The 27508-nt window shown below is 33.5% G+C and overlaps 5 protein-coding genes across 14 annotated transcripts; 3 read left to right on the plus strand and 2 right to left on the minus strand.

Moving 5' to 3' along the window:
• The first annotated feature begins 751 nt into the window (after positions 1 to 751).
• Positions 752 to 6326, plus strand: LOC106759263 (mannan endo-1,4-beta-mannosidase 6-like). Of its 3 annotated transcripts, none has more exons than XM_014642351.2 (9): positions 752 to 978; positions 1295 to 1384; positions 1545 to 1682; positions 3609 to 3910; positions 3990 to 4263; positions 4572 to 4766; positions 4978 to 5100; positions 5296 to 5507; positions 5769 to 6326. In XM_014642351.2, exons 4-9 carry the CDS (start codon positions 3759 to 3761, stop codon positions 6196 to 6198), a joined length of 1386 nt encoding a protein of 461 aa, XP_014497837.1. In that variant the 5' UTR covers positions 752 to 978; positions 1295 to 1384; positions 1545 to 1682; positions 3609 to 3758; the 3' UTR covers positions 6199 to 6326. The 3 variants fall into 3 exon arrangements, with proteins under 3 accessions (XP_014497837.1, XP_014497839.1, XP_014497838.1); XM_014642353.2 differs by having other exon boundaries at positions 3726 to 3910; XM_014642352.2 differs by having other exon boundaries at positions 1306 to 1384.
• Positions 4635 to 11046, minus strand: LOC106759262 (serine/threonine-protein kinase STN8, chloroplastic). Of its 5 annotated transcripts, none has more exons than XR_002667546.1 (6): positions 9972 to 11046; positions 9507 to 9689; positions 8756 to 9160; positions 7940 to 8311; positions 6468 to 7380; positions 4635 to 4774 (listed from the first exon to the last, which is right to left on the minus strand). XR_002667546.1 is itself a non-coding variant. In XM_022779823.1 (5 exons), the coding sequence occupies exons 1-4, from the start codon at positions 10545 to 10547 to the stop codon at positions 7970 to 7972; spliced, it is 1506 nt and encodes a 501-aa protein (XP_022635544.1). In that variant the 5' UTR covers positions 10548 to 11046; the 3' UTR covers positions 4661 to 4774; positions 7940 to 7969. The 5 variants fall into 5 exon arrangements, 1 of the variants encoding a protein (XP_022635544.1); XR_002667547.1 differs by having other exon boundaries at positions 7936 to 8311; XR_002667548.1 differs by having other exon boundaries at positions 6468 to 6984; positions 9972 to 11043.
• A 651-nt stretch (positions 11047 to 11697) lies between these two features.
• On the minus strand, positions 11698 to 18237 carry LOC106759414 (serine/threonine-protein kinase AtPK2/AtPK19). 2 transcript variants are annotated; one of them, XM_014642571.2, is made up of 8 exons: positions 18169 to 18237; positions 16472 to 16727; positions 14997 to 15936; positions 14723 to 14805; positions 14512 to 14632; positions 14233 to 14406; positions 13000 to 13107; positions 11974 to 12273 (listed from the first exon to the last, which is right to left on the minus strand). In XM_014642571.2, the coding sequence occupies exons 3-8, from the start codon at positions 15648 to 15650 to the stop codon at positions 11974 to 11976; spliced, it is 1440 nt and encodes a 479-aa protein (XP_014498057.1). In that variant the 5' UTR covers positions 15651 to 15936; positions 16472 to 16727; positions 18169 to 18237. The 2 variants fall into 2 exon arrangements, with proteins under 2 accessions (XP_022635545.1, XP_014498057.1); XM_022779824.1 differs by lacking the exons at positions 16472 to 16727; positions 18169 to 18237 and having other exon boundaries at positions 11698 to 12273; positions 14997 to 15650.
• A 567-nt stretch (positions 18238 to 18804) lies between these two features.
• On the plus strand, positions 18805 to 23002 carry LOC106758120. Of its 2 annotated transcripts, XR_002667550.1 has the most exons (8): positions 18805 to 19596; positions 19792 to 19872; positions 20202 to 20276; positions 21277 to 21321; positions 21400 to 21489; positions 21998 to 22078; positions 22208 to 22309; positions 22627 to 22665. XR_002667550.1 is itself a non-coding variant. In XM_014641045.2 (7 exons), exons 1-7 carry the CDS (start codon positions 19021 to 19023, stop codon positions 22792 to 22794), a joined length of 1137 nt encoding a protein of 378 aa, XP_014496531.1. In that variant the 5' UTR covers positions 18808 to 19020; the 3' UTR covers positions 22795 to 23002. The 2 variants fall into 2 exon arrangements, 1 of the variants encoding a protein (XP_014496531.1); XM_014641045.2 differs by lacking the exon at positions 21998 to 22078 and having other exon boundaries at positions 18808 to 19596; positions 22627 to 23002.
• Positions 23003 to 23752: 750 nt separating this feature from the next.
• LOC106759037 (MAP7 domain-containing protein 1) lies at positions 23753 to 25023 on the plus strand. Of its 2 annotated transcripts, none has more exons than XM_014642050.2 (3): positions 23753 to 24314; positions 24405 to 24479; positions 24571 to 25023. In XM_014642050.2, exons 1-3 carry the CDS (start codon positions 23886 to 23888, stop codon positions 24703 to 24705), a joined length of 639 nt encoding a protein of 212 aa, XP_014497536.1. In that variant the 5' UTR covers positions 23753 to 23885; the 3' UTR covers positions 24706 to 25023. The 2 variants fall into 2 exon arrangements, with proteins under 2 accessions (XP_014497536.1, XP_014497535.1); XM_014642049.2 differs by having other exon boundaries at positions 23759 to 24314; positions 24568 to 25021.
• Positions 25024 to 27508: the final 2485 nt, after the last annotated feature.

Genomic DNA, 27508 nt, shown 5'->3' on the forward strand with positions numbered 1-27508 from the left:
GGTTCATTTGCAGAAAAGGCTGTGAGACTGATTGCACTAGTTACGGGAGTTTTCCGGTGACTTTATTTTTTGAATCGACGAGATAATCTGTGTAAAATCCTGATTCTTAGAGAGATGAATAAAATCCCTATCCCTGATTCTTAGAGAGATGAATAAAATCCCTAATTCAAATAAACTAAATAATAAGCATTGTGCCACGTGAAACACTGCTTATTTTAAAAAATAATTCATATAATTAAATAATACACGTCAGCATGTCCTCTAGCTACACGTCAGCTAAACTTACGCCGTTTGAGATCAGTTAACAATTGTGGTAAAATGTGTGCATTTTTACAAAAATTATGACCCAATTGAGANAGTTCAAAACTTGAGGACCGAANTGAGATTTTCACACAAATACGAGGACCAANAAGGGANTAAGCCAACACGTCAGCATACCACGTCAGCTAAACTTAACGCCGTTTGAGATCAGTTAACGGTTGGGGTAAAATGTGTGCATTTTTACAAAAATTATGACCCAATTGAGATAGTTCAAAACTTGAGGACCGAAGTGACATTTTCACACAAATACTAAGACCAAGGTATTAAGCTTTTATTTTTACAAAATTATAGTTAACTATATCATATTACACTTAAAAAAAATTAATCAATTTTAAAAATTAAATATACGATTTTTTTTAGCTCAGTTTTGAAAAACTGAATTTATCAGATTTTTAATTCAGTTAATCTATTTCCATCACTTTCATTTCCAGTTATTCCTAAAAGGTGAATAAGAGCAAATAAGAGTTTCAACTAAAATCCATGTAGACCTTGCCTGTCGTTGTCCACCGTGTGATCCGGTCGTCGAAAGAGAGTTCCAACGAAAACTTACGGTGACCCTGCCGTGGCTCTACTGTGACGCGCGGCCGCTGCCACCGTGACCATGTCTTCAAGGGGAAGCTCCAATAAAAACTCACGGTGATGTTAATATGCTAAATGGTAAATTTTGTTCGATAAATTGTCTTAACAGTTAATTTGTATTGTTCTTTGTATTGTTACTAGGCCTATCATCAATTTATAGTAATTGACCAACATCAGAATTGTTATGGTATCTCTGATAAATTCTAATTTACTGCATAATTTTTTCAATTGACATTTTATTATATAGGGGCTGCGTATTTGTTACCTCATCGTTTACTGCATAATGTACTGTTGTAGATTTCTTTTAATGGATTCTCTCTATTCTTTTGTAAAGTTTGGATTTTGTTGTTCTATGGGGATTTCTTATCTCTGCTATGTGTTGTTCTGCTATGAGCTCTTTGTCAGTAATCTTGGCAGTGCAAGCTCTCTTCCAGATCAAAAACATTCTGACAGATCAAGTCTCTTTGATTTGTTCACTCTAAAGGTTAGCTTTGGGACATTATGTCTTCCACTCACTTTTTTTTTGTTGTAAAGTCAGATTATAGTTATTCATTAGAGGTGATTCTTATTTGTTATTCGTGCCTCTTAATTTACATAATGATGACAAGGAGGAAGGGGGAAAATGATTTCTTCTGTTGTTACAGGCATGAGATTGTTTTTTGAGTGGGAATAGGTGAATTTCGGTTATTGTGTCTTCAATCCTTATTTTCCACACACCAATTCAGCCTGTCAATGCTCTTGGTGCAGCCATTGCAATTCTTGGTACCTTCCTCTGTTCACAGGTACGTTTTCATTTCTTTCATTTCTGTTTGCTTACACAGTATACTACCTATCTGTTTGAGACTAATTGAAAGTAGTGATGAAGAATTTTCCATATCTCTCAGGATTTAACCTCTTATACTTAATGTTCTTCGTTACAAACTTCTTATGTCAAAAGTGAATTTCATTCATGACTCAGAAAATATACACAAGGTGCTACTTTTCAATATTTATGCTCTGACACGTAAATGGTTCACTGAACTGTAATATAAGTGAACTAAAAGATGGAAAATGATATTTTAACACCATTTTTTGACATCATTTTGACACTGCACACGTGTCAAAATGTGGTTAGACGATTTCAAATTAAAAAAACAAACTTTGGTTTTTCTCTTCCAAATATACNNCTGCCTCAACTTTTTTAATTTGAAATCGTCCAATCACATTTTGACATGTGTATCGTGTCAAAATAGTGTCAAAAAATGGTATTAAAATATCATTTTCCCTAAAAGATAGTTCAATTCAGATTGGTCGAACTATATTTTAGTTACTTGAACTATTTTATAATTAATTATAAATTTTTATAGTACAGTATAATGAATAACCAAAAATAGAAAAATGTTTTCAAGTTTTTGTCTTCAATTCTTTAAAAACGTGGTCATCAAGATGGTCACCATCAGACTCTTCCTTTGATGAATAGTGTACATCATCAACATCAAAAGCCATATTATAAAAATCAATTGCATCTAAAGTTGTATTAGTTGAACTTGTTCCGGTTAAATAAACATTTTCACCATCACCCACATTGAGCGTCCTCAAAATGAGTGATCCATCCATCGTTAAACTCAATAACATTAAATGGAAGAAAAATATCTTCAAAAGTGTGCAAAAAATGAGTTTACTTTATTCAAGCTGTAATTGAGGAGTGAATTTATGAAGTCATGAGTTTTCGAGTTGAACCTAAAGTTCAACAGCTATGTTCATCACTGTAACCAAAATTTAGATATAAGACTATATTATCTTACCTCGGTTTTCCCTCTACACGAAAGAATTTAGAGACTTAAGAAAAGATATAATAAAAGAACTTCTTTGTCGCCCCAAAGGTTAAAATTTAAACTAAAATTCCTTTCAACATCACAATGTCTAAAACATGCATGGTTTTTAAGAGAGAAATATAAGAAAATTTTTAAGAGAGAAGAAAACTTACTCAAGGGTATGGTTGAGATTCAACCCAAACCCAAAATTCTTTTTAACATCGCAATCTCTAAGACATGCATGGTTTTCAAAAGAGCAAAATATGATTTTTTTTTTTTTTAAGAAAAGAGATAAAGAAGAACTTATATTGTTTTACTAAGCCCACTCCCTTCTTATTTGAAAGACCCAACAGTTTACTAAACTCATCGCTTAGAAATATTATTGGAAGGGTAACATTTTTTTTCACCTCTATATTTTTATTGTACCTTCATAAATTTTTTAGTTTCAGATTATACAATTCAAATGTAAATTTTATATTCTAAAATATACAATCTAAAATATATTTTTTATTTAGAATTTCAAAATGTACAATTATAAAAATAAATTATATTTTAAGATTTTACAACTTAAAATACAAAAATTTTCAAGGTTGCAGATCAAAATGTTTTTGATGGAGACAGCACAAGAATTGATCATAAGACCTTGTACTAGATTATCCTGTGTGTATACTTTTGATCAATGACTTAACATTTAATAATCTTAACGTTATCCCTGTAATGCTATAAGAACCGGTTCAAATCCAACAGAGCCTCTCTCTGTTTATCGAAATCTAATTAGTGATAGTGTGGAGCCCACCTGAACTTACCTTAAAGAGTAGAGGGTGAAGACTTGAAGTTTATGCAACTTACTCCTACCCTTTAATCACCTTGTCTATCCAATGCTAACAATGGAATAGAGAATTTTCTTTGCTTCAGAGGTAGAGTAGAAACATCATCAGATTGATATCCATTTGCACCCAACTCTTCTGTATCTGATGAATTTGTATGGAAGAAAGCTTAAGATGTTCACATATATAATATGATCCGATACAGCATATACACACCGTGGCTGTGTAAACAGACTCAATGGAGATATTTGGTGTTCGCATTATTTCTTTGGTACTTTTCTTGATGCTTACTAAAAACTTAAGTTGCAATGCTTTTGGTGGGAGTATGATGGATGAGGAATCACTCAAGGAAGGCCAAAATGACACGGGAAATTCTGTCTCAAATTATGGGTTTGTGTTTGAAATTCCCTGCATCTGTAGTAGTTGTATCTTATGTTTACTTGGCACTCACGTCTTGTATGTTTTTTAGTGAAATGAGGGGCGTGGAAGATGATGATTGGCAGATGGTGCAAAAGAAGGGAAACCAATTTGTGGTGAATGACAAACCTTTCTATGTGAATGGATTCAACACATATTGGCTTATGGTATTTGCTGCAGACGAGTCCACCAGAGGAAAGGTCACTGAGGTGTTCAAGCAGGCATCCTCAGTGGGTATGACAGTTTGTAGGACGTGGGCCTTCAATTACGACCAATGGAGGGCCCTACAGAAATCTCCATCAGTTTATGATGAAGAAGTCTTCAAGGTGCTTTTTCAGTACTGCTTTGTTATTCTGTGTAATATTCTACACTAAATTAGTATTCAGTTTACTGCATAAAATAATACTTTACATATAATACTTTACACAGTATTATAATGTTAACTTGTCCAGTATTATCAGCTATTTGTTACTTCAATTGAACCATGTTAAATGTGCTATATTTGTTTGCTTGTGTAAGCTTTGCCATGGTAATTGAAATCAGAATATGCTACAATCAAACTTCAGAGTTTGTAGTCATCAGTGCAGGTAATTAGCATACCTTGTGTAATTCCATTTTACTATTGGTTTCTCAGGCCCTGGACTTTGTGGTGAGTGAAGCAAAGAAATACAAAATCAGGCTTATATTATCATTGTCTAACAACTGGGAGGTATATGGAGGCAAAGCACAATATGTGAAATGGGGAAACGCTGCTGGCCTTAACTTGACCTCTGATGATGACTTCTTCTCACATCCAACTCTTAGAAGCTACTACAAGGCCCATGTTAAGGCAAGTTCCTGTAAATAATAAAAAAAAAAACAGGTCAAAACCACCATTGTTTGTTTCATCTGGACACTTGAATTGAAGCCTGTTTGTTATATATTGCAAAACTAAAACTACCCTGTAATCATATCTTGATATGGACTGCTTTGTTTTATTCTGTAATTGTTTTTCTTTATGATTATGCTAAGCTGGTTCCAGTATTATTTTCACTGTGTAGACTGTGCTCAAAAGAGTTAACACATTCACAAATATCACATACAAGGAGGATCCAACAATTTTTGCTTGGGAATTGATGAATGAGCCTCGTTGCACCTCAGATCCCACAGGTGACAAGTTACAGGTTTATCCCTTTCTTTTGGCTTCCATATCACAAAAAAGGGTCTAGAGGTATTGATTGAAAAGAAAATATAGACACACTCCGTGATGTCATATAATCACATTGCACTACACCATTGCATTCTAATTAATGGCAAGTTCTTTCCATGATGTCACATAGTTCACTGAACCCAACTGCTCACTTGAATGTGTATTCTAGGATTGGATTGAAGAAATGGCATTCCAATTGAAGAAAATTGATCCAAAACACCTAGTAGAGGTTGGACTAGAAGGATTTTATGGTCCATCAACACCTCAGAGAACTCAGTTCAATCCCAATACATATGCTACACAGGTTGGAACTGATTTTATAAGGAATCACCTGGCTCTTGGTGTGGACTTCGCTTCTGTTCATATATATCCTGAGTATTGGTAAGTCTGTTCAGAATTGCTATTGTTTTATTAAAAAAATATGAAGTTTTCATAAAACTTACTATACATGACATCCTGTGATTGGATGACAGTTATACTGTCAATGCATTTAAATTAAATTCTTATACGAACTGTTTATATCAGTATTACATTCATATGCATGCACATTTGCCTAGTGTATCAGAAATACTGATTGTTGTTAGTGATTTATTTTGACATACATATACTACAGTTCTAACTGAATCAGCTATCTGGTTGAAGGATTTCACAACAAATTGCTGATTCTCATCTCTCATTTGTAAAATCATGGATGGAAGCCCACATAGATGATGCTGAAAAGCATCTTGGAATGCCAGTTGTTTTTGCTGAGTTTGGTGTATCTTCCAAAGACCCTGGCTACAATTCATCATACAGAGATACACTCATAAGTAGTGTGTACAATACCATCCTAAACTCCACAAAGAAAGGAGGGAGTGGGGCTGGAAGCCTTTTGTGGCAATTTTTTCCTGATGGAACTGATAACATGGATGATGGCTATGCAATTGTTCTCTCAAAATCTCCCTCCACCGCAAACATTATACAGCTTCAATCCACTAGGCTTGCGATGTTCAATTCCATGTGCAATACTAAATGCAATTGGGGATGTAAGAAAAACTTGTTGAACAACATACTCAATTACGTTGACCTATAACACAATGTGTGGAAAGTTTCCAATTGTAATGCTGTGGTCCTATAAAACCATGCATGGATAAATATGTGATTTACCATAACTTCTGTAATGAACAATGCTTTAATTTGTATATTGTGGCATTATGGTCACGTAACAATTGTAAATTGGAATATAATGAACAATAGTTTCGTACAAGAACAATGGTTGATTGGAAGTGTCAAAATAAATTGAATAAATAAACCATCCAATCTTGAAAGTAAATATCATGGATAAGTAAAAAAAATCTTTACTTATCATAAAAAAAACAATAGATTGTCTCTTCCTCCAGTTTTATACTTTTTGTACTCATTGGTATTACTCGTCATCTCCTGCCAAACTCTGAATAAAAAATCATGAAAAGAGGCTTGTTAAGCCTTTGTAAGCCATTGAGTACTCCTTCCTGAATTTGAATAAGCCATTGATTTTGAGAGAGGAGATATGTCATATTATATAGGCAAACAGATAACAAGGAAGGCATGTATGAATTTAGACCACCAACATGCTAGGCAGCTATGATAGCTTTTTTCTTTCAGATCTTCTGGAGGTTCTCAGGCTTAAACATAGAAAATATGGAAGAAAATCTGCGAATTTCTGCTTGTAAATTTACAAATTAGTCGGCCTTTAGATGGGATGCCATTATATACATATCATAGGAGCTCCTCCGGAAGAAAACAGACGTTCTTTAATAAAATTGCCACTGAGAACTTCAATTAACAGTGATGTGGGTTGTGCTCACCAAAAGAGCAAAAACAAATAGGTATACTATCCCTGCATATTATCAGTTTAATCAGAAGAGGTGTTACAGACCAATATTATAGTGGTAAAAGGAAAAGCAGAAAATATGAAGGCACTACAGAATTGTATGTTATTTGCAATTTAAAGGAAACTACAGAAGGAGGAAACCTCTAATTGCCCATAGCATAGCTCCTCTAACAGAAAATCAGATCATAATCCCCTGTCCCCTCTGCCTCATGAGACACTAACAAAAATATTCTCCCACATCTAACCACCTCCCACTATTTATGCCAGCTCCAGTTAGTAACAACGTCTGCACTTACTCATGCTACCTCAGCTTGAAGATTTCCCTTTTTCTTTTGTGCACATACCTTAGGTGTCTCATGCCCTCATGGACCAATGGCTCTTTCGGCTCATAAACTTGTTGTGCTTCAACAAAAAGCCAATAGAAACACATAATCTTAGATTTGACACTACTTTTGTTAACGAACACATTGTACTGCACACTTTTTGTTAAGTCAAATTAGAAAATAGAGAAAAGAAAGTTGTATTTACTGATTTCAAAAGAACGAACAACAAAGGAGATAGTTCTCTCCGTTTTAAGGATTTATCCTTTCACAAAGAGCAATTGCTTACTCTATATGTGATACTGATCTCATTATCCCTTCCTTGAATCCTACTCCTATCTACTTACTTCAGAACTCCCCCTCTAACTAACTATTACAACTAACAACTACTTGTCCTCACAACCTTAAGGTGCAAAAGACAACCATATAAAGTTCTAGCTGCTTGCATAATGATCCAAATGCATCTTGTTTAATTAAGTCCGCAGAAATCATTGTTTCCATATGCAAATCTAATAATTTAATGTACTACTGTAGACACATTTTCAGGAGCCAACACGGATTTGCTGAAGGTTATTTAAGAGTCAGAAATATTAACCAGGTGAAAAAATGAAACAAACATAGAATGGAGCAAGTATACCTACATATCATTTCTAAGCAGCTCATTTTGTGCTTTAAAAGCTTAGTTTTGAAAGGACTGCGGCAGCCTGATCTCCACCCAGAAGGAAATAAGGATGCCTCAAAGCAGCAGCAGCAGATAAACGTCCTCTTAATTGTGAACATCTCTTGGAGATAAGCTTTGTTGCCAAGTCCCAACCTCTTCCAGAGTCACTATCAAGAATTTGGAAGTCAGACCTCATGCGAGTAGACNCTCTCCATTTGTTCAAATCATATCCACAAGTTCTTATCTCCAAATTGAAATTCTTCAAAGCAACTGAAGATCTTAAGGTTGGAATTGCTATTTGCAGGAATACAATCCCAGCANAATACATATCAAACAGATCAGGACTCTTTAACTGTAAAAACAAACAAGTAAGAGGATAAATCATGGGATGATTCAAGCACATTGAAAAGGTGTGTGTACTTGAATGAAATGATTCCATACAGATTAATTACCGAATAATGCCACAATCTGTAAATACTAATTGATGCAAAATCTATAGGAAAATGAATAGCTCAGGCTTGGAGCAATTTAGAAATCCCAGTGAAGATATTTCTAATACAGTAATGCTATCCACAACAGTACTTACTTAAGTCAATGTGTTATTGAAACATTCATTTAACAGAAGTGCCTTAACTAATTATACAGGATTCAGTGAAGATATTGTCCTATATACTGCTTTCACTAACTGCAACAATTGTTAAAGCCCGTATTATATAATTTTCCTAAAACTGACACGATGTCACCACTAGGAAAGAAACTTAATTTTGGCAACATCAATAAAGTATATAAATAAAACCTGCCACATGATTGGTGAAAGGAAAGCTGCAATTGGCTCTGGTGGAAGGCTCAGAGTTTCTTCTGGTAGAACATACAGTTCAGGCGGGCAGTAGTCACGGTCCAAGGGGTTACGATTGGGAACATAATTCTTTCCAATTCTAAGGTCTGTTGCAGCACCAAAATCGATCAGTTTAATCTGCCCCCGTTTGGTAACTACCAAGTTGGCAGGCTTAACATCCCTATGAACAATTCCAGTGTCGTGAATTTTCTTGAGAGAAGTAATGATCTGGCGCATTATTTGCTTGACGATTAATGCATTTCGTTTAGAAGAGTCTACACCCTGCAAGACACGTCCAAACATGGTAGACTCTAAGTTTGATGGGAAGCTTTGATCAGCCATGTAATCAGCAAGAGAGCGCCCTCCCTGTGATGTGGACAACCCTGCAATTAGTTTATGGAATAGTTGGTATATCATAAAATATGTTTGGAGCATATCTGCATGCATTAAGTTATGCAATCCGTTCAAATAAATGAAGGGATAAACAAGAGCCAGAGCTAGTTACTTTTGTACATATTCAAGACAACATTTTGAATTAAATTCGCCATAACAAACCATAGCAAAGCCTTATACCACTATGTGGGTAAGCACACAACGTCATTCAATACCATGGCAAAATTGTGACAACAATCGTGAGTTAGGTGATGCATGGCTGCATGCATAGGCAACCTATGGATGGTTCTTTATCTAAAAGGAATATTTGGTAGAGTACCTCAAACTTCCAAACTAGCCATTTTCCACCTTTTGTGAACTGTGAATTCGTTTTGTCAGCTACAAAACTTCCAAGAAACTTAGCACATGTTTCAGGAGCTGCTCTGGAGAGTCTGTAATTGAACCACTCCTCAAAATCACCAAATTCCTCTGCCCCTTCAATTCCAACCTTTACCTGCACATTCTGTCAGTCAGCTCCTGAGTACATTTAACAGGCTTCATGATATAAACAGAAAAGGAAAAGGATTTACATCATAATATGAGATGATAAACCAAGTCATTATTAAAAAGGAGAAATTTCTGAGAGAAAAAGAGAAAGAGCAAAAGGATGATAATCCTCCAAAATAAAAAGAAACATGGGTGTTAGCGTCCTTTTCTGAAGAGAGCAAAACCTCTCAATTTAGTTCCAACAATGACCCCATAAGCTAAGGAAGGATTGGAAAATAAACGAATATCATGAGGCTACCTTTTTAAGAATGACTTTATCCTTAGATTTGGCATCAAACTTTTTCACCTTGCCTCTTCCATTTTTTTGAATCCACTCTTGTGCATCTACATTGTTTGGGATGAAAAAACCTGAATAAACAACACCAAAAGACCCTTCTCCAAGTTTATCTCCAATAAGAAAATCAGTCCTCTTAAGATTTCTTCTTCCAGATAAAGTGTCCAAAAGCAGTTGAATAGGGGCCAAAAGGAATGCATCAATGGCGCCCACAAGGACACCCGGCCTCGCAGTTAAATAGGTCCATGTCAGCCCTGCAAGTATCACAAACCCCCACCTCTGCACGTCTGATAAATCTTCAGTTACATGCTGAAACTTCACTAACACTGATTGGAAGACAGAAAACTGGTCCAAGTGAAAAGTGGTCTCCAACAAGTCTTTGGGAATATCACCAAAAACTGCATTGCACTTTGGAGAGGCACTCTTGAAACGGTTTGTCGAAAAGGAAATGGTAATTGGGATGCTGAGTTTGAGAGGAGAGAAGCAGATGGTACGATTATGTTGAAGTGTTGTGGCAGTTGTAGGAAGCAGAGAAGCCATGTTGGTTGGTTGTTTCTCACAAAACTAAAAGCTAGAAATGAATATTTTAATCTTGGGCCATCTGTTCCTTCTTTCTTTATCCACCTTTTCTCCTTATTTTCTAGCTTCATAATCACCCCAAGCCTCATCCAACAAAACCTTACACAATAAATAAAGTATTTAATATGTTTCTAGCCTTACACTATTCATTTTAAATTTCTTCATAAAAAAATGCAGAAATTAATCCTGTAAGAATTTATTTTAATCCTTAAGAAAAAGTAGAAATTAGTCTTCTAAAAAATTGGCATCATTACTCATCAAATCAATTTCATTTTCTGGAAAAGATAAATTTCACGACCCCAATTTCACACCCAATTTTATTATTTAGAGAAAACAAAGTTATCAAATAATCCTTTCCATCAACATTATAGATTTAGTAAAAAATTATAAAAATTAAAAAAATGACCAACATGTCCAAATTTTATTATGATAGATTCATTCATCATAAATAATAGTTGGTGACGTATCTTCTTTCTATTTATCACGCAAACAACAATATCAATCAAATAAGCAAGATTGAAGTAACACTGATTTTCAAAAACTAATTTATGCGGGCTATTTTTAAAAGAGAAAAAAAAAATTATGTTAAATTCTGTGATTAAAAAATATTTACGTTAATTATTAGAAACGAAGTCATCCACTGGTTGGTTAAAGAGAAAGACGAAATATTAAAGTTAAAGGATTAGTTTGAATACTTATCATAGGTATTTAAGTTTTTAATTTGAATAAATATCCACGGTTAATAATACATCCTTTACTGATTGTTAATGCAAATAAAAGTATCAAAACAAAACCTAGTTGTATTTTTAGACAATCGGTACAATGGATATAAAAAGTATAAACACGACCAACAATTAATATTCTAGATTATTAAAAAAAATTAGTATGATTGGCAAGTTAAATTAATAGTTTCAAAAACTAATTTATCTAAACTATAAAAGCAATGTAAAACTAATAGATCCTGAAGGTTTTCAATGACGAGGTACATAACCTTCTACCATAGACGACGTTAGAAATTTTGAAGCAATCGCTATTGATAGATAGATCTTCATTTCCAGATTGTAAAATATGGCAAAAATTACTTTCAGCATCTTTAAACTCTCATGGCAGATAATGTTAAGTAAATCAGTGTATATATAAAAAAAAAAAAAACAGCTCATTTCCTCCAGACATGATATATCTAAATATAATTGTGGAGCCTCAAGGCACATAAATAAGTGACTGCAGAGTTCACACACAAGTCCTAGCTAGGGGCACAAGAAATTCTTTAGTGTTGGCAATTTTATCACTCATTGTTCACGCATCCAGATACAGGCAACTACCTAATGAGAAGAATGAGTACTATAAAAACATGCATCTTAAGTAAAAGCCGTTACAAGTTGTCTAGTTAGTACGCAGGGCTATTCCTCTGAAGAAAAGAGGGTGCAGGCCTCACGTAAGAGAAGTCCTTAAATGGGTTTCCACCATTTGGGCTGGCAGCTGGCGAGTCCACAACAGGCATATCAGTCCACCGTTTCTCAAAGTTGGCAACACAGTGCGTACCAGCTACTTCTGGGATAAAGCTTGGCTGGATTTCTCGTTCTTCCAGCTTTCTCCAATTGATTTGTTTAAACCACTTGTGTCCCTTAATTTCCTCAACCCCCCGGACTCCACAACCTAAGCGCTTCGTTGCTTCCTTCTGTAGCAGCTGAAATAGGGATAATCATCTTAATTTATGTTACAACTTCTGTCTACTACTAGTAAATTAGCTATAGTACGAAAACTCAATAGAATTCGAATCAAGGAATTGAAATCTCTTACAACGAAGAAAAGTTGTGAATTTTCTACAGCATTTTAAGAAAAGAGTAACAATAGATGTATCAGTGATCATGCCCCAAAGATGGAAAAAAAAACGTCACAATAGATGTATCAGTGATCATGCCCCAAAGAAAACTGACACTGATTTTATTAATAACCTTCAGTTTAGGGCAACTAACAATCTCAGGTATTTGTACCTCCGTATTTTATTTCTTCGGTACACGTTAGTTTGGTTGATTAAACAACTACTACATTGGAAATTAAGTCTTTTTCCAGACCAATGTTCTCAAGACTTCTAAGTTAATCCAATTAGTAATAGTCTCGCAATTTTTGCAACCACTCAAAGATACAATGATCTCAAACATTTTACGGCATCTGCAAAGATACCAGAAAATAGAATTCTTGTGGTCCAGTTCATCACTCACTCCATGCTTAAGTAGAGAAAGCCAGTTTAAAATATATCAAGCCTATCTTTTCAACAGTAAATTAAGATGTAAAGGTGAAGTAGAGCATCATTGCATCAAACAATTATATATAAGATGTAGATTATGATGACTTTGATGATGAACTATATCAGAATAATCAAAGGAAATAATTTATGTGGAGTAGTGACTACCGCTTTCAACAGTGAATGTGCTTCACTTGACAAAAATGCTGGCAGCTTGATCTTGTCTTTAACTATCTTCTGCTGAATTTTGTCCGGGCTCCCACCACAGAAAGGCGGCTGCAGAGGAGATGAGACAACATTAACAAACATTTAGCAACTCCAAAAGACCTAACAGCTATTCAGTTCCCAGGCCATTACAACTAACAAACATATAGTATTACAATAACAAAAACAATGAACCAAATAATATTTGTGGTCATACTGTCCTAGAAATTCCCAAAATTGACGTTCTCCCCTTCCTTTATTTTCTCCTTTTAACTTGAGGAAAGGGGTAAAATTCTCTGCAAGCTAAAACACAAATAAAGTTGACTAACTTGCTTAAAAGAAACAAAATTGAATGCACTTTGAAACTCGAATAACAAGCAAGCTACCATGGTGCTTCAGTAGACCCAGCTCTAAGCTTGAAAGTACTTCAATTAAATTCAATAAATTGAACATTTCTACACATGAAGTTCAAAGATACGAACATTGTCTTACTGAACAAAAAAAATGTAGCACAGAACAGGAAAGCACTTCAATTGAATTCAATAAATTGAATATCTATTGTTATTGAATTCAAACTATTGTTACTGAATAAAACTTATTTTAGCATTTCAAAATCAATTAAGAAGCTACATTAACATCTTATGGCCAATTAAACATTTAATAAATTATGCAATTATAACTTAGATGGAACTGACAGAGGAGGAAAACTTGAACAATCAACATTTATGCAGCCGAGTTGTTATACAAAAAAAAAAAAAAATCTTTAAAAGAAAAGAAAATATTGAAATGTAAATGACATGATTAAGACTAGTGTCTTGGTTTCAGACAACCAACAATAGTTTGATATCTTCCAAAACAGGTACAAACATGTAGCTTTCAAAGAAGGTACTTGTTTCGGATAAGCTTTCTTGCACCCAAAGGCAGCCAGGAAACAAAAGGAAAAAACATCAAACACAGTAAAAGTGTATTATTGTGCCATGATTAGGTAGTATTTAATGCAAGTATAAGTTTGACACAGACTTCACTCCTCTTAAACCTCATGATTCATAATTTAGAGCCAATTAAATTTACTAAATGATATTTTTCCTCAACTAGTATGCAAACAGACCCTCATACCCCCCAAAAAAGAGACAATCTAACTACAAAGACCCAAAAGAAAAAGCAGCCTCACAAATTAAGAAGGAAAGAGATGCAAACCTTTCCAGTAAGCATCTCAAACAGTAGAACACCAACGCTCCACCAATCAGCAGCCTTATCATGGCCTTTGCCAAGAATAATTTCAGGTGCCATGTACTCTAATGTACCACACATCGAATTTGATCTTGTACTCTCTTCAAATTGTTTTGCTAAGCCAAAATCAGTCAACATAACCTAGTATATTAAAAAAGAAAAACTGTTCAGTTATTACAGGTATGAAAGCACGGTTTACAGTAACTATGAAAAACATGAGGGAGGTAGGGAGGGAGGACAGTGTACATGGCCATCAGCGTCCAGTAGAATATTTTCAGGCTTCAGATCCCTGTGCATTATTCCATTTGAATGGAGATGAGAAACTGCTGAAACAATCTCGGCAGCATATATGCGCGCTAGATCCTCTCTGAACAGTAGACAAAAATAGAACCACAAATTAATCCTGCAAATTAAAAACAGAAACAGAAGTAACAAAGTATCTCAAAGCTAAACTCACCTGAAAAGGCCTTGGTGATAAAGCTGGAAGAAGAGATGCCCCCCGTTTACAAAATCAAGCACAAGATACAGTCTGTATTTTGTCTGAAAGAGCGTATAGATGTAACATGGGTTAGCATTTTACTAACAAAGAAAACAATTCTGGATATAAAGTACTTCAAAATATATCCATAACTTGCAGTAATAAAATGTTCATTTAGATTTTGCATAAAATACAAAAATGATAGTAAAAACAGGAAGAAAAGAAAGGGTCATGCCATTTCGAAATTAAGTACCTGAAAAGAGTATCTGAGTTGAACAACAAAAGGGTGCTCTATCTTTGTCCAGATATCCCTCTCAGCTTTCATGTATTCAGTATGGTTCTTCTCCATAATCTTGTCCTTCCGCATAACCTTCATAGCATATATTTCTGAAGTACCTTTCTTCCTCACCTGATATACTTTAGCAAATGCACCCTGCCCCACAACCTTCAAAATCTCAAAATCTTCAATGCTAACTCTTTGGGTTTTCGAGATATTCCCGTCTTCGTCTTTCAAAGATTCTTCGACAAAGGAGGATACTTTGATGTCCTTAAAGGTCTCTCCATCAACATAATCCTCTAGTTCCAGTGAATCCTCAGTCTCATGTATGGTGAGTTTGCTAAGCTTAAGTGATTGACTAACACAAGTAGAAGGGCCAACCAGAGAATGAGATCGGGTGTAAATGACTGGTGGGTCATCATAAACCAACTCATTCACGTCTTCTACAGGTTCACCAGTAGTGGAATCAATGTTGTTCAAATCTACAGTAACGGGGCCGAATACATCAGCGAAATCTAGCTCAATATGCTCCGTGTTCACAGTATCAGGCAGGTTTGCAGGAAAGAGTAAATGAGTGTGTGAGGGTTTATAACCACCCTTCGTAAAACCAGAAAACTGAGAGGAAACCATTTCTCAGCGCTCAGAAATCAGGGATCCAAATATGCTGCTGCTGATGACCAAACCAAAGTGACTATAAATTAACCACCCCGAAGTTTCCCAAAACCCCCACCGCAGATGGACTCCTGTCAATGGCCTGAATCAAGAGAAAGTTGATGTAGGCAAATGGAGTTCCCAAAAACTTAGGCAGCAAGAAGAGCAAAACCCAGCAGAGGAGGTCGTTGTTCTTGTTTCCCGAAACACAGGAAACGAAGTATGCTCCAGTGGTTGCTGAACTCATGAAGATCCAATTGACAATCTGCGTTCCAATTCACCCAAAAATGGAACAAAAACGAGAAATCCCAAGTTACAATCAGAATTTATGACACCAATAGAAAAATTAACTCCAAAATATTCCACAAAATTTCGTTACCATAGCCTAACCCAAATACATAATCACAACAAGCTCCACAAACAACACTGCCATAAATAACAAATCAAAATTCAACACGCCCAAAGAGGACGAAATCCAATTCCAAAACGTTGCAACATCAGAAACGGAAAATAAGAAGAAGAAGAAGAAAAAAGTCTTTTTTTGTCATCCAACAAACATATTTAGAGTTGAATAACTGAAATCAATATAAGCAACAGTAGACAGCGAGATCTAACGGAACAATTCGAAGCACTGAATCACAAACCGGTTACAAAGCGCGAAATTAGGTTAGGGTTATCGACAAACAAAACATACCAACGGAGAAGACAATCAACAAAGGAATTGAAATTAAAGGAAACAGAAACGATGAAATCAAAATTCAAATCAATACTTTCAAGAAAGTGAGAGAGAGAGAGAGTACCAGGGAAGGGAATTGGGAAGGGGCAGCGAAGGGAATGCGATGATTTCAGGAATATTTGATTCCGAGCGGTGAGAGACTCGCGTCGCCACTTATAGCTTCCTTGTTCGATTTATGGTTCTCTTTCTTTTGCTCTTCGACACGTGGCGATACATGAGTGGTAGTTTATCTTCCCTCGCGGGGATGCGAATATGCCGTTCCGTGAACTATTTTTGGGCTCAGAATATGGAGTTAGGCCCACGTGTTTTTTTTGGGTTCTCTGTTTTAGGGAATTAAAATGAAAATTATAAATGAATATTGAAAGTGATCAGTACTTGTGTTGTGCTAAAGAGGAATAAAAATAATCGTAACCTAGTTTGTCAAATGTTGTCAATTCAAAATACTTGCAAATGGTATAAAAACTCTCACTCTTCCTAATTATAGCGTATGTGTTCTTCTCAATGTGTTTCTTCTCAATGTGTTTTTAGCCAGCAACAACCCAACATAACAACATAAATAAACCTTTTTTTCCAAAATCAAAGGAAAAACAAACAAATTAAATATTAAAATCAAAATTATGAAAAAATAATTTAAAGTATTGAATAAAATAAAATAAACTATTTAGGATTTCTTTTCATATAATTTAAAAATATCTTTTTTATTATTAATTTATTAAAAAATCAAAATGTTATTATAAAAAAAGTTTATGATAGATAATAATAATAATAATAGTATTTTTTTAAAACTAAAAATTTGGATTTCGTTTTTTATTCATTTTTTTCTACAAAAATATTATAATAATAAAAAATTTTGTTTTACATCATATTACAAAACTAAAATTTATTCACTTTTTATTTTTTATATCAAAGCAATTAAAATTTAATTTCAATATTTTTGTAATTTTTTTTAATTTTCAATGCTTCTTTTTTTATACAAACTATTATATAATAAATTTTGTTTTACATTATATTACAAAACTAAAATGTATTCACTTTTAAATAAATTTTTATTTTTTTATACCAAAGCAATTAAAATTTAATTTCAATACTTTTTAAGTATTTTTTTTTAATTTTCAGTGCTTCTTTTTTTTAATTCTTTTCTTGTTTGAGAAAAAATTTCACAATTCATAATAAGAAATTTAATTTTAGATTATATGAAAAAAATTATAATTTTTTTTTTCTTTTCTTAAAATAACTTATAAATTTTATTTTATTTTATTCCTTCTCTTAAAATAACTAAAATTTAAACTTAACAGTTTTGATAAATTATTTTAAACTATTTTTTCATAATTTTCTTTTCTTTTCATTTTAGAAAAACAGAGAAAAAAAAAGGAAATAACTTAATATGAAGAATTAATGTTCCTATATATCTATTTAAGGAAATAATGTTGCAATAATTTTACTCAATGAACTTTCTTTAAAAAAAGATTATTTTAAGAAAAAAATCTTTGAAAAACAAAAAAAAAATAAATAGGTTGATTTAACAAAGTAATGTTCCCAATAGATCTATTTAGGAAAATAATATTTTAATAGATTTATTTAAAGAGTTTTTCCGAAAATCCATTTCAAAATAGATTTATTTTAATTGGAAACTAGTTATGCGTATGTAGTGAATAAAATATTATAATAAGTTATGGTTACTAAGTATGTATATATAAATCATGGCATGGTTATATTTTAATGAATAAATGAACAAACATTTAAAGAATAAAAAAGTATTACCTTGTTAAAATGAAACCCAAATTCTCCTCTCCTTTGCTACAGTCTTTCTCATGGAGAAGAGAGTTTCAGAGAAAATAATGTTGGAGAATCACTGCGTCATCCTCTTCCTTTATACAACAACCAACACCTGGAATTTTTGCATTAGCCTCGTGTCAAAATATGGATCAAACTTCTGCTTAGGAGGACAATTATTCGCAAACATGGGCTATTGGGCCCACCACAAACTAATATCATTGGGCGTCTACTTTCTGCACCCCGCAGTTGTTTCTCGTAGCTCACAAACTGATTTTCAAAATGACTATTTTATCACTAGTAAAACTGATTTTCAGATTATATGTTCTGGAAATTCTTTAGGATAAAATTTTCGAAACAATTTTTTAAATTTATGAAAATATATTTTGCATTAAGAGTATGTTTGCATCTATACTAACTGTTTAAAACTAATTCTTAAGAATATCTATATGTATATAATCACGGAAGTGAATTTTATTTGTTGCTATAAAGTTTTCTTTATTCATATTAAATACCTAACTCAAACATGGATTAAGACATTCTTGATAGATAAAAAGATTGATAATTATGATAATATTTTAGTGCTTCATATCTATATAGAAAAATGCAGAAAAAGAAATTCGGAAAACCCCTTATTATCTAATTGAATAATTTCCCTAATTTCTAAACATTCGTTGTTGATCAGCTTTCTACTTTTCTTCCACAGCCATTGTCCCTTCTGCTGCATCTGCATCTGCTTCTGCTTCAACATAAACACATATTCAACACACAACTCCATAGTCTAATGCTGTAAAATCTGTAACATGCTGCTTTTGTGCCTTGTCTACCCCTTCACTCACCATGACTGAGTTTCTCGCCACAAACCCTCTTACCGTTTCAGCTGCAGAATCTCCGAGATTCCCCTTCCTCAATTCGCGCCAAACTCCTTCACCCAGAACCCAACTTACCCCAAATTCCCGCGTCCCCTTCTCTTCCAAACCCTCCAAAACAAGTTGCAATAACAAGAGTGTCTTTTGGGCACTCAGCTCTCGTTCCAATGAAGACCCATCAAGGGGCTATGGCTTTTACAACGAACTTGAATTTGAAGAAGTAAAGGAAAAGACTTTCGGGTTGGAGGGAAACCCTGTTGGGGAAAATTCTCCCACTCAAAGTGGGTCTGTCCCGTTTGATGGAGTGGAAGGTGGTGATGATAAGGGAGAGGGTGATTTGATTCGGGTTCAGGGGGATGTAGATGGGGATGGCAATGATTTGAAGAAAGATGATGATCAAGGTGAGAATGAGAAATTTGGAGATAAACGAGTGAGAAGAGCCAAGCAGGTAATTAGAAGGTCGAATTTGTTGGCCAAGCAGGTGATCAGCATTCGCTCTGCCCTTAGCATGGGGTTTGTCTCGCAACTTTGGGTGGACACCACCTCTGTGAGTCTTGAAAATATTTGCTCAATCTCAGTTTTCTGTGCAGTTTGTTAGTTTTGCTAGCATGTCTCCAGAATACATGTTTTGAATGGAGTCTGTTAATAGTGTTTGTTTGTTTTGTTGGTGTGATGTCTTATTTGTAGGACATAGAAATTAACTTGTTTATGCATTTATTCTTTTGGTGGATTCCATTATCAGTGGATGGTGCTGTTTGTGGAGGTGAGGCCAAACTTGCTTTCTGGGGATTCAGAAAAATTCCTTCTGGAAGATATCAGCCAGGTATACGAAGTTTGGATTCAGGAGATATTTTTCTCTTATTTAGGTTTGATCCCTCTCTCGGTTGAATGTGTACATACCAGCTTCAAACATACTTTACTTAGTCTTAATCCAAGTATTGCTTTTACATCACTTTTGTGGAGTTTTATTTTTTTTTTTTGCCTGCAAAAATATAAAAGACACAACTTAGCAATTTCCTCACTGGAAAGGGGATTCTAAATCGTTTTGTAAAAAATGTCTGATGCATTGAATGTTCTGATGGCAAATTGCCAGCTTGGCTTTGGCTTTGCCAACAAGTGACTTCTTGGGTATTCTGCCTGTTCCTTTTTCAGGTTGGAGATGTCGTCCTTGTCCAAGATGAAAGTGTTATGGATAATGAATTTAAAATGATTGGATTGGAGACACTGGTATGATTTACTATTTTAAATTATTCAAACTTGAGGATTATTTTCTTTTACATGATTTATTTAGGTTCATAGTGTGGCACAATATGGATAAGAAGTTGTCTTTGTGTATTATACGGTACTCAAACTCTTGGTGTTGCTGAAGCAGTGCAGATTAATATTTAATGCAATGACCATAACCTTGCCTTAGAGGGGGATATCATGTCGTTTAACGAATCTAAGCTTGTATGAGTGACTTGTTTTTTCCATGGTTTGCAAATTATGTGAACATAACCTCTTATATGAAATTGTGTGTCAGATTTTTTTGCTACCTTCCTTTCTAGATAATCAATTTTTCTAGTATTTATGAAGGAAGATCTCAAAATCTTTTATTTAAATGTGTTCTAAATGTCCTCACATTTGTCATCGGGTTGAAAAATAAGAGTTGATCCATTGGCTGACATTAGCAGTGGAGTTAGGTGATGATGGCAAGGCTAGCATGCTTAGCTTCCATCTTTTAACCGTATACAAGTATCTGTTGGACTAGTTACCGGAGTAATTTGCAAACCTTGTTAGGGTTTGATTCAAAATTCTTAGTTTCCTTGTAAATTATTGCAAATAATGTGTAAATAAGGCAACCTGCTACTCAACACGGATTGGAATAAAGAATTTCTTGGCGAGATATAAATTCTCGATGGTTCTTTGAGAACTGGGAACTTATCCGATTCTTTCAAATTATAGTAAGAAGACCACCGTTATTGCTTAGTGAAACAAGAACCTTGGTACACAGAATGCTAGCATGCATAGTCAATGACACAACTAGATAAAATTACATAGTTGATAAATTGGATGAATGCCACTAACTCCTGGGTTTGCATCAACAGGTTGACTCACAGCTTGACACTGGGTAATTGCAATGAATTTTCTTAATATTTTCCAAAATGAAATAGCCATTTGAATTGTTAGCTGTGTAGCTTGATCTGATAAAAGTTATTAGATATCTTAATTTTTTGGTACTTGCCAGGTTGGATACAAAGTTGTAACACCCTCTCAACGGAACATTGGAAAGGTTATAAATCTCTTGATCATGTCGTTTTCACTTATTCTTTTGTCTTTGTTATATAATTGTGGAAATCTTAACGTGTAGGTGCGTGGATACACTTTCTGCATCAATTCAGGTGCTGTTGAAGAACTTGAACTAGATTCATTTGGACTATCAATCATTCCATCAAGCTTGGTAAGTAGGTGGCTTCTTAGTAAGATTAATAGTACATGTACAGAGCTAGATTGCAGGCAAATTTTGTCAATTAATAGGAAAAAAGAAACTTATGCTCTGGGGGAGGTAACATAGGAGCTATTTTGTTGAATGATGATCATTCTAGGCATGTCCGGTGGAGGCCATATTATAGAGTTTAATAGTGACAAGCTTAAAGCTTGGTAAGCTTTAATTCAAGGACGGTGTTAGTATCTAGGAAAAATATATCAATATTATATCTTTTAGAACATTTTAGAGGTATCTTAAGATAAGTTTCCTCATTTTCTTTGTTTCCACCTGTCTTTATTATCTCATGATGCTTCCTTATGTGGATAGGAAACGATCCAGTATTATTTAGTATAAATAGGGGTTCTTGTTTTATGTTTTATCATCGCATGTCACACATCATAATCTACTAGAAAATGTTATTCAATGTTCTGTTCTCTCAACTTCTTCCTTCAATAAAAAATTTATTGAAATTAACCCTCAGGGCTGATTTTGAACAACTATAATGGAAAGGTTTTACTTGTAAGGATCAAAATCCTGGAGCCACCCTAATATCTTACTACTTGTAAGGATTTACTCTATAAATTTTTAACATTTAGATCATGTTAAAATTTTGATTGTTTCTGGGGATTTCTATAAAAGTTCTCCCCAAAAAAAAAAAAAGGCTCATCCAGATACACATGTTACATTTTAGGTGAGTACCTACTCTTTGCTGGTTGAGGACGTTCTGGAAGTAGTATCTGATGCAGTTGTTGTGCATGAAGCTGCGGCTTTACGCATTCAAAGGCTTTCTAAGGTACCTTTACTTCATCAATAAAACCGCTAGGTTTGCTTAGTGATTTTCTCCGCATCTGTTTCTTGACTGCTGAAAATGTTTCTTCTTCAACGATTCTGGCTCTAAATTCTGTATGGAAAAACAAAAATATACAATCACACTTATTATGAACTGATGTCAACGAATAAAATAATTAATTGTTTTTCTTCTATATAAGTGTAAATGTTCAATATGGAATTCAGTGCAGGAAACTGATTTCGTTGTTTTTTCTCATTAAAATAATAAGCTCGTTTATTTTGTCCTGCTGATCATAAACCAACCTATTTTGTTTGTGGTAGGGTTTTTTGGGCAATCACAATGTGAGAACTTCTTTAGATTATGACTCCGAACAATCTGAGACATATGGTCAGATTTCAAGGAGAAGAAAAAGTGTGGGAAGAAAGAAACCCAATCAAAAAGAATGGGATGACGAAGATAATTGGGATCTTCCAATGGATTATCTCTGACTCTTCTGGATTTTCTGCTAGATTTCATGTGAAACATTTATTTGTTAAAAATTATGGAAGTTGAAATAAACCTGTTATAAACACCGAAAAGGAATATTTTATTTCCTTTTCACCTTTGGTGAGAAGTAGGCCTTCATTTATTTGTACAGTTAGTTTCATTGGATTTAAAAATATATATATATTTTAGCAATCTCTTTTTTTACTATTAGATATGATTTTCTCTAAAGCTTATAGTATTATGAAATGCTTTTGTCTTTAATTACAACGCTTTTTCTATCCAATTATTTTGTTAATTTTATCTTACTAATGATGACTCGATGGAATATAACTGACATTGCTGATGAAAGTTTCCTTAAATAATTTGCATAAATCTAACTATAATTGTTAACAATTATGGTAAAACTCTTACTCAAGAAATCTTGTTTCTTTCAATTTAAATGGACATGTTATTTCAAAACTAATAATGGACGTGCTTACTAAAGTCAAGATCGCCTCATACATCAATCCCGTAAATTCAAAAGAGAACAAAAAGAATGATTAAGAATTTCAAAAAGTTTTCTTGACATTGATACTGAGCTCTTTTTTGCTTTATAAATTCCATTTCAAACATTATGAAAATTAGCACCAAACAAAAATTGATTTCAAGAAGAAAATAGAAAGCATTCAATGATGATGTAAAAGAATTATTCATTTAAAATAAATTAAACTGAATATTTTCATAACTTGTTGATACCTTAATTAATTAGCCGGCATTGTTGCTGCGTGTTGCTATAATCAGAAATTTCCCGCTTAATGACATCTGCATAAATTTGTTATAAAATATACGATTTAACTCCTGATGAATAAGTTTAAATATAAGTGTTAACATGCGAATCTATAGAAGAGAATCCAATGCAATATTTTTTTTAAAAGCAAAAAAATTATAAGCAAAGCCCTACCTCAATAAAAAAAAGGCACTAGCCGTTAGCGCCTGTCTGGTTCAAATTCAAAACTCGTCGTCTCGAATCTCTTTTATACCTTTCCCTTCAGTTCCCAATCCCATATTAATAACAAACCAACCAAACACGGCATAAAACCAAAAGCAAACAAAAATGCAGACACAAATGCTAACTCCGACGACCGGAGCACCGAAGATCCGGCCGCGATCTGGCCGGACGCCGCTTCAGCTCAAGAACTCTCCCGCCGATCCCATCCAGCCTTCCGCCAAGCCCAAACCCAAGCCCGACCGGCCGTGTTTTGAGATTTCATTGATCGACAAAGAGAACAATCCAATGGCCGCCGTCTCGATTCCGGCAGCTGCGCCGCCGGAGACGTCTCTGGCGGAGGAGCTCAGCGCGGTCAAGAAGAAGCTAGAGAGGATGAAAGAGGACAAGGACAGAACGGAGAAAATACTGAACGAGAAACACGCAATGCTGGACGTGAAGATGAAGGAGATGGAAGAGCGAGGGGAAATTCAGAAGAACCTCGAGATCGAGGTTGATCGGTTGTTCCGCTTGAAGGAACTCAAGAATCGCTGCATGGTTTGTACAACAATAACAGCACCTGTTATGTTGTATTCGTTTCAATTTCAACTTCTCGACGCTGATTTTTCCTTTTCTAAATTGCAACAGAGAGTTTCTCCTATGCGAACGCTCAGGGAGAAGGAACAAGGAAAGATCGTGAACGAAGCGCCATCGACATCGGAGGTACGCGCATGTGGTGTTCTTGATTTTTGAATTCATTAACCGATTGAAGAAGTAGTACTAAGAGTTATACCTTTGTTTTGGTATGAAGAAGGTTAAAACGGAAGAAATGGTGGCGTCGGAATCGGAGTCGGAATCGGAATCTGTTGGCCGCGAATGCCAAGTTCTGCAGAGTCCAGGTTCAGCTTGTTCACAAACTAATACTACACACACAAAATCAGATAGTTGAGACATTATCTTTCATAAATTTTCCATACATAATTGCTCGTTATGTTTGTTTTAAAAATTTGTTTATTTCACAATGCAATTTGTACTTTTCTGTTTAGAGAAAGAAAATGGCGCATAGTATTATATTATATTATATTGCTGATAAACTTGTGTATTCTGTTTTACCTATTTTGTTTTGCTATTGCTCGATAATCACAGTTTATGAATGTAAACTGACTAATAAGAAAATATAAATCATCTATTCTCAAATAGAGGATTAGAGCTTCTATGCTTTTAATCCGAAAGTCATTGAAGAATTTAAAAATGTGTGATACTTTCGTAGTTTGCTCTAAAGATACTTTCTGAATATTTTTCACTACAATAAACTGCATTTTATAGTTCATAGTTTGTTCTAAAGATACTTTCTAGAAATTTCATGTCGGTTCATGCATCAAATTAAGCCTATCAAATTTACTGTGCCTTGTGAAAATTTTCCCAATCCTTTTCAAGGAAATTATAAAATAAATTCTCGTTTAATTATTTATCTGGTCTCAATTTCATTAAAAAAATTAAAGTTAATCCTTCAATTGTTTTAGTTTCAATTTAATTTCAAATTGTAAAAATTAATGTAATATGGTTCTTTTTTTTTTTAAATTGTTTGAAAAGGATCAATGCTTTTTAATAATATTAACATTATGATTATGTTAATTAAACTAACAAAACAAACTATGTCTTATTAACAACTTTAAAATTGAAGTACCAACTAACTAAATGGCTAATTAAGCATAAATTTTTTATTGTTTTATGGTCCTTAAAAACCGATTTCTGTCGGTTGATTTCGCGTCGGTGATAACAAAAATGGGACATGGCTTTTGTTTTCGTTTATTATACAGAAGTATATTTGATAAATAAATTTTTTAAAAATAATTTGGCAACTTGGATTAATAATTATTGTATTTAACATTATTAATCGTATTTAGAGTTTATTACTTTCAATAAGAATTAATAACAAGTGATTATATTAAAACAGGTTACTTATTGTTGCAATTATTCAATTTATCAGTATTATTAAAATTAAAATATTTATGAGGACCAATAATAATTATTAGTTATTTCAAAATTATGTCAATAAACTAATAAAATATTAAAGGTTTATTTTGAAATGTTAAATTTAAAATGTTGATTTCAATAAAAAAAAGTTGAAAACTATTATTATTTTAAATCATATTTAATTCTTTTAAATATTAATTTTATTATCACAATTGATACTCATAAATCTGAATTAATTTTTAATTAGATTTATTAACAATTTTAATAGTATATCTAAATTATTAGAATAGTAGTTTTTTAATTGGTACTATAAAAAATTATAATGGATTCTAACTTTCAATTTAAATTTTAGTAATGTATACCGAGTTTTAGTAGACAAAAATACTCTTATATATCATATATTATAAGTTTTAAGGTTCAGGGTATTTTAATAATTTTTATTCTCAAAAGAAAAAAAAACCCAAACCCTTACTCACTTCTGTAATTCTTCTCGACCCTTTTTCTTTCTCACTTCTCTTATTTCTCTCAACCCTTTCTCTTTCATCTCTCGCACTTCAAACTTTTCTCTATTATCTCTATTGTAGCTTCAATTGAAAAAATAAAAAACACTCACATAACCCTAATCTACCTTCCTCACTTATCCAATTTGTTTCTCTTTCATCTCCATACTCTTTCTCACTCACACGTAGCAATCCGCAACACCGTAATTTGTTACTCTTAATCTGTTTGTTCATTTGTTTTCATCTTTAATAACAAAATAATCAAAAAGAGTGTTGTAAGATTATATACAATTTATCTTAATATGTTTATTTATTATTATTAATTTTGTATTATATGAAATTACTTATTTTAATTTCAGGTAAAATACTCACACTAAATGATAAAAAAAAATGAATGTCGTTCAACGCTATTATCGTAGCCAGAAATGCACCCTTCATACCCCGACCAGAATAACTCATTTGGAGTGGCACTAGTGGCAACCATGTTTTGCTGCTTCCAATAAGAAGAAGATTTTGCTATATGTGTTTGACTATACATAAACTTTATATCATCTTTTTTTAATTTTAATATTTATCATTAATAAAAGTCATGTATACACATTAATAAATAGACTCAATGTATACCGTGATAAAAAAATATAATTAAATGTGGTTTAGATGCGCAAATGATGTATGAAAATTCTGTGATTTGTGAAGGTTTTATTTATCGTGACTTAATTTGAAAATGAAATTTAATAATAATAAGAAGGAAATATATAACACCACCCTCCAATCAAAAATCAACATCAACATCTTCAATTATTTTGTTATTAAAGTGGAAAACAAATGAACGAACAAAACAAGAGCAACAAATTGTGGTGTCGCGAGTTGTTGTGTGTGTGTGAGGGAGAGTATGGAGATGAGAGAGAAGCAGATTAGATAAGTGAAGAGGGTGAATTAGGGTTAGGCAAGTGTTTCTGATTTTTTCAATTGGGGCTATAGTAGGGATGACAGAGAAAAGGTTGGAGTGAAAGATGAAAGAGAAAGGGTTGAGAGGAATGAGAGAGATGGGTAAGGGTCTGAGAGTTTCTTGTTTTTTTTTTTAGTTTTGAGAAAGAAAATTATTCAAATACCCGACCTTAAACTTAGTATCCATGATATATGAGGATATTTTTGTCTACTAAAATCTGATACGCGTAATGTATTGCTAAAATGCACCAACTGAAAAAATAGCATACGCACATTAGCAAAGCTATATATATATATATATATATATATATATATATATATATATAT

Source organism: Vigna radiata, chromosome 4 (assembly GCF_000741045.1).
Source record: "Vigna radiata var. radiata cultivar VC1973A chromosome 4, Vradiata_ver6, whole genome shotgun sequence".
NCBI lineage: Eukaryota > Viridiplantae > Streptophyta > Magnoliopsida > Fabales > Fabaceae > Vigna > Vigna radiata.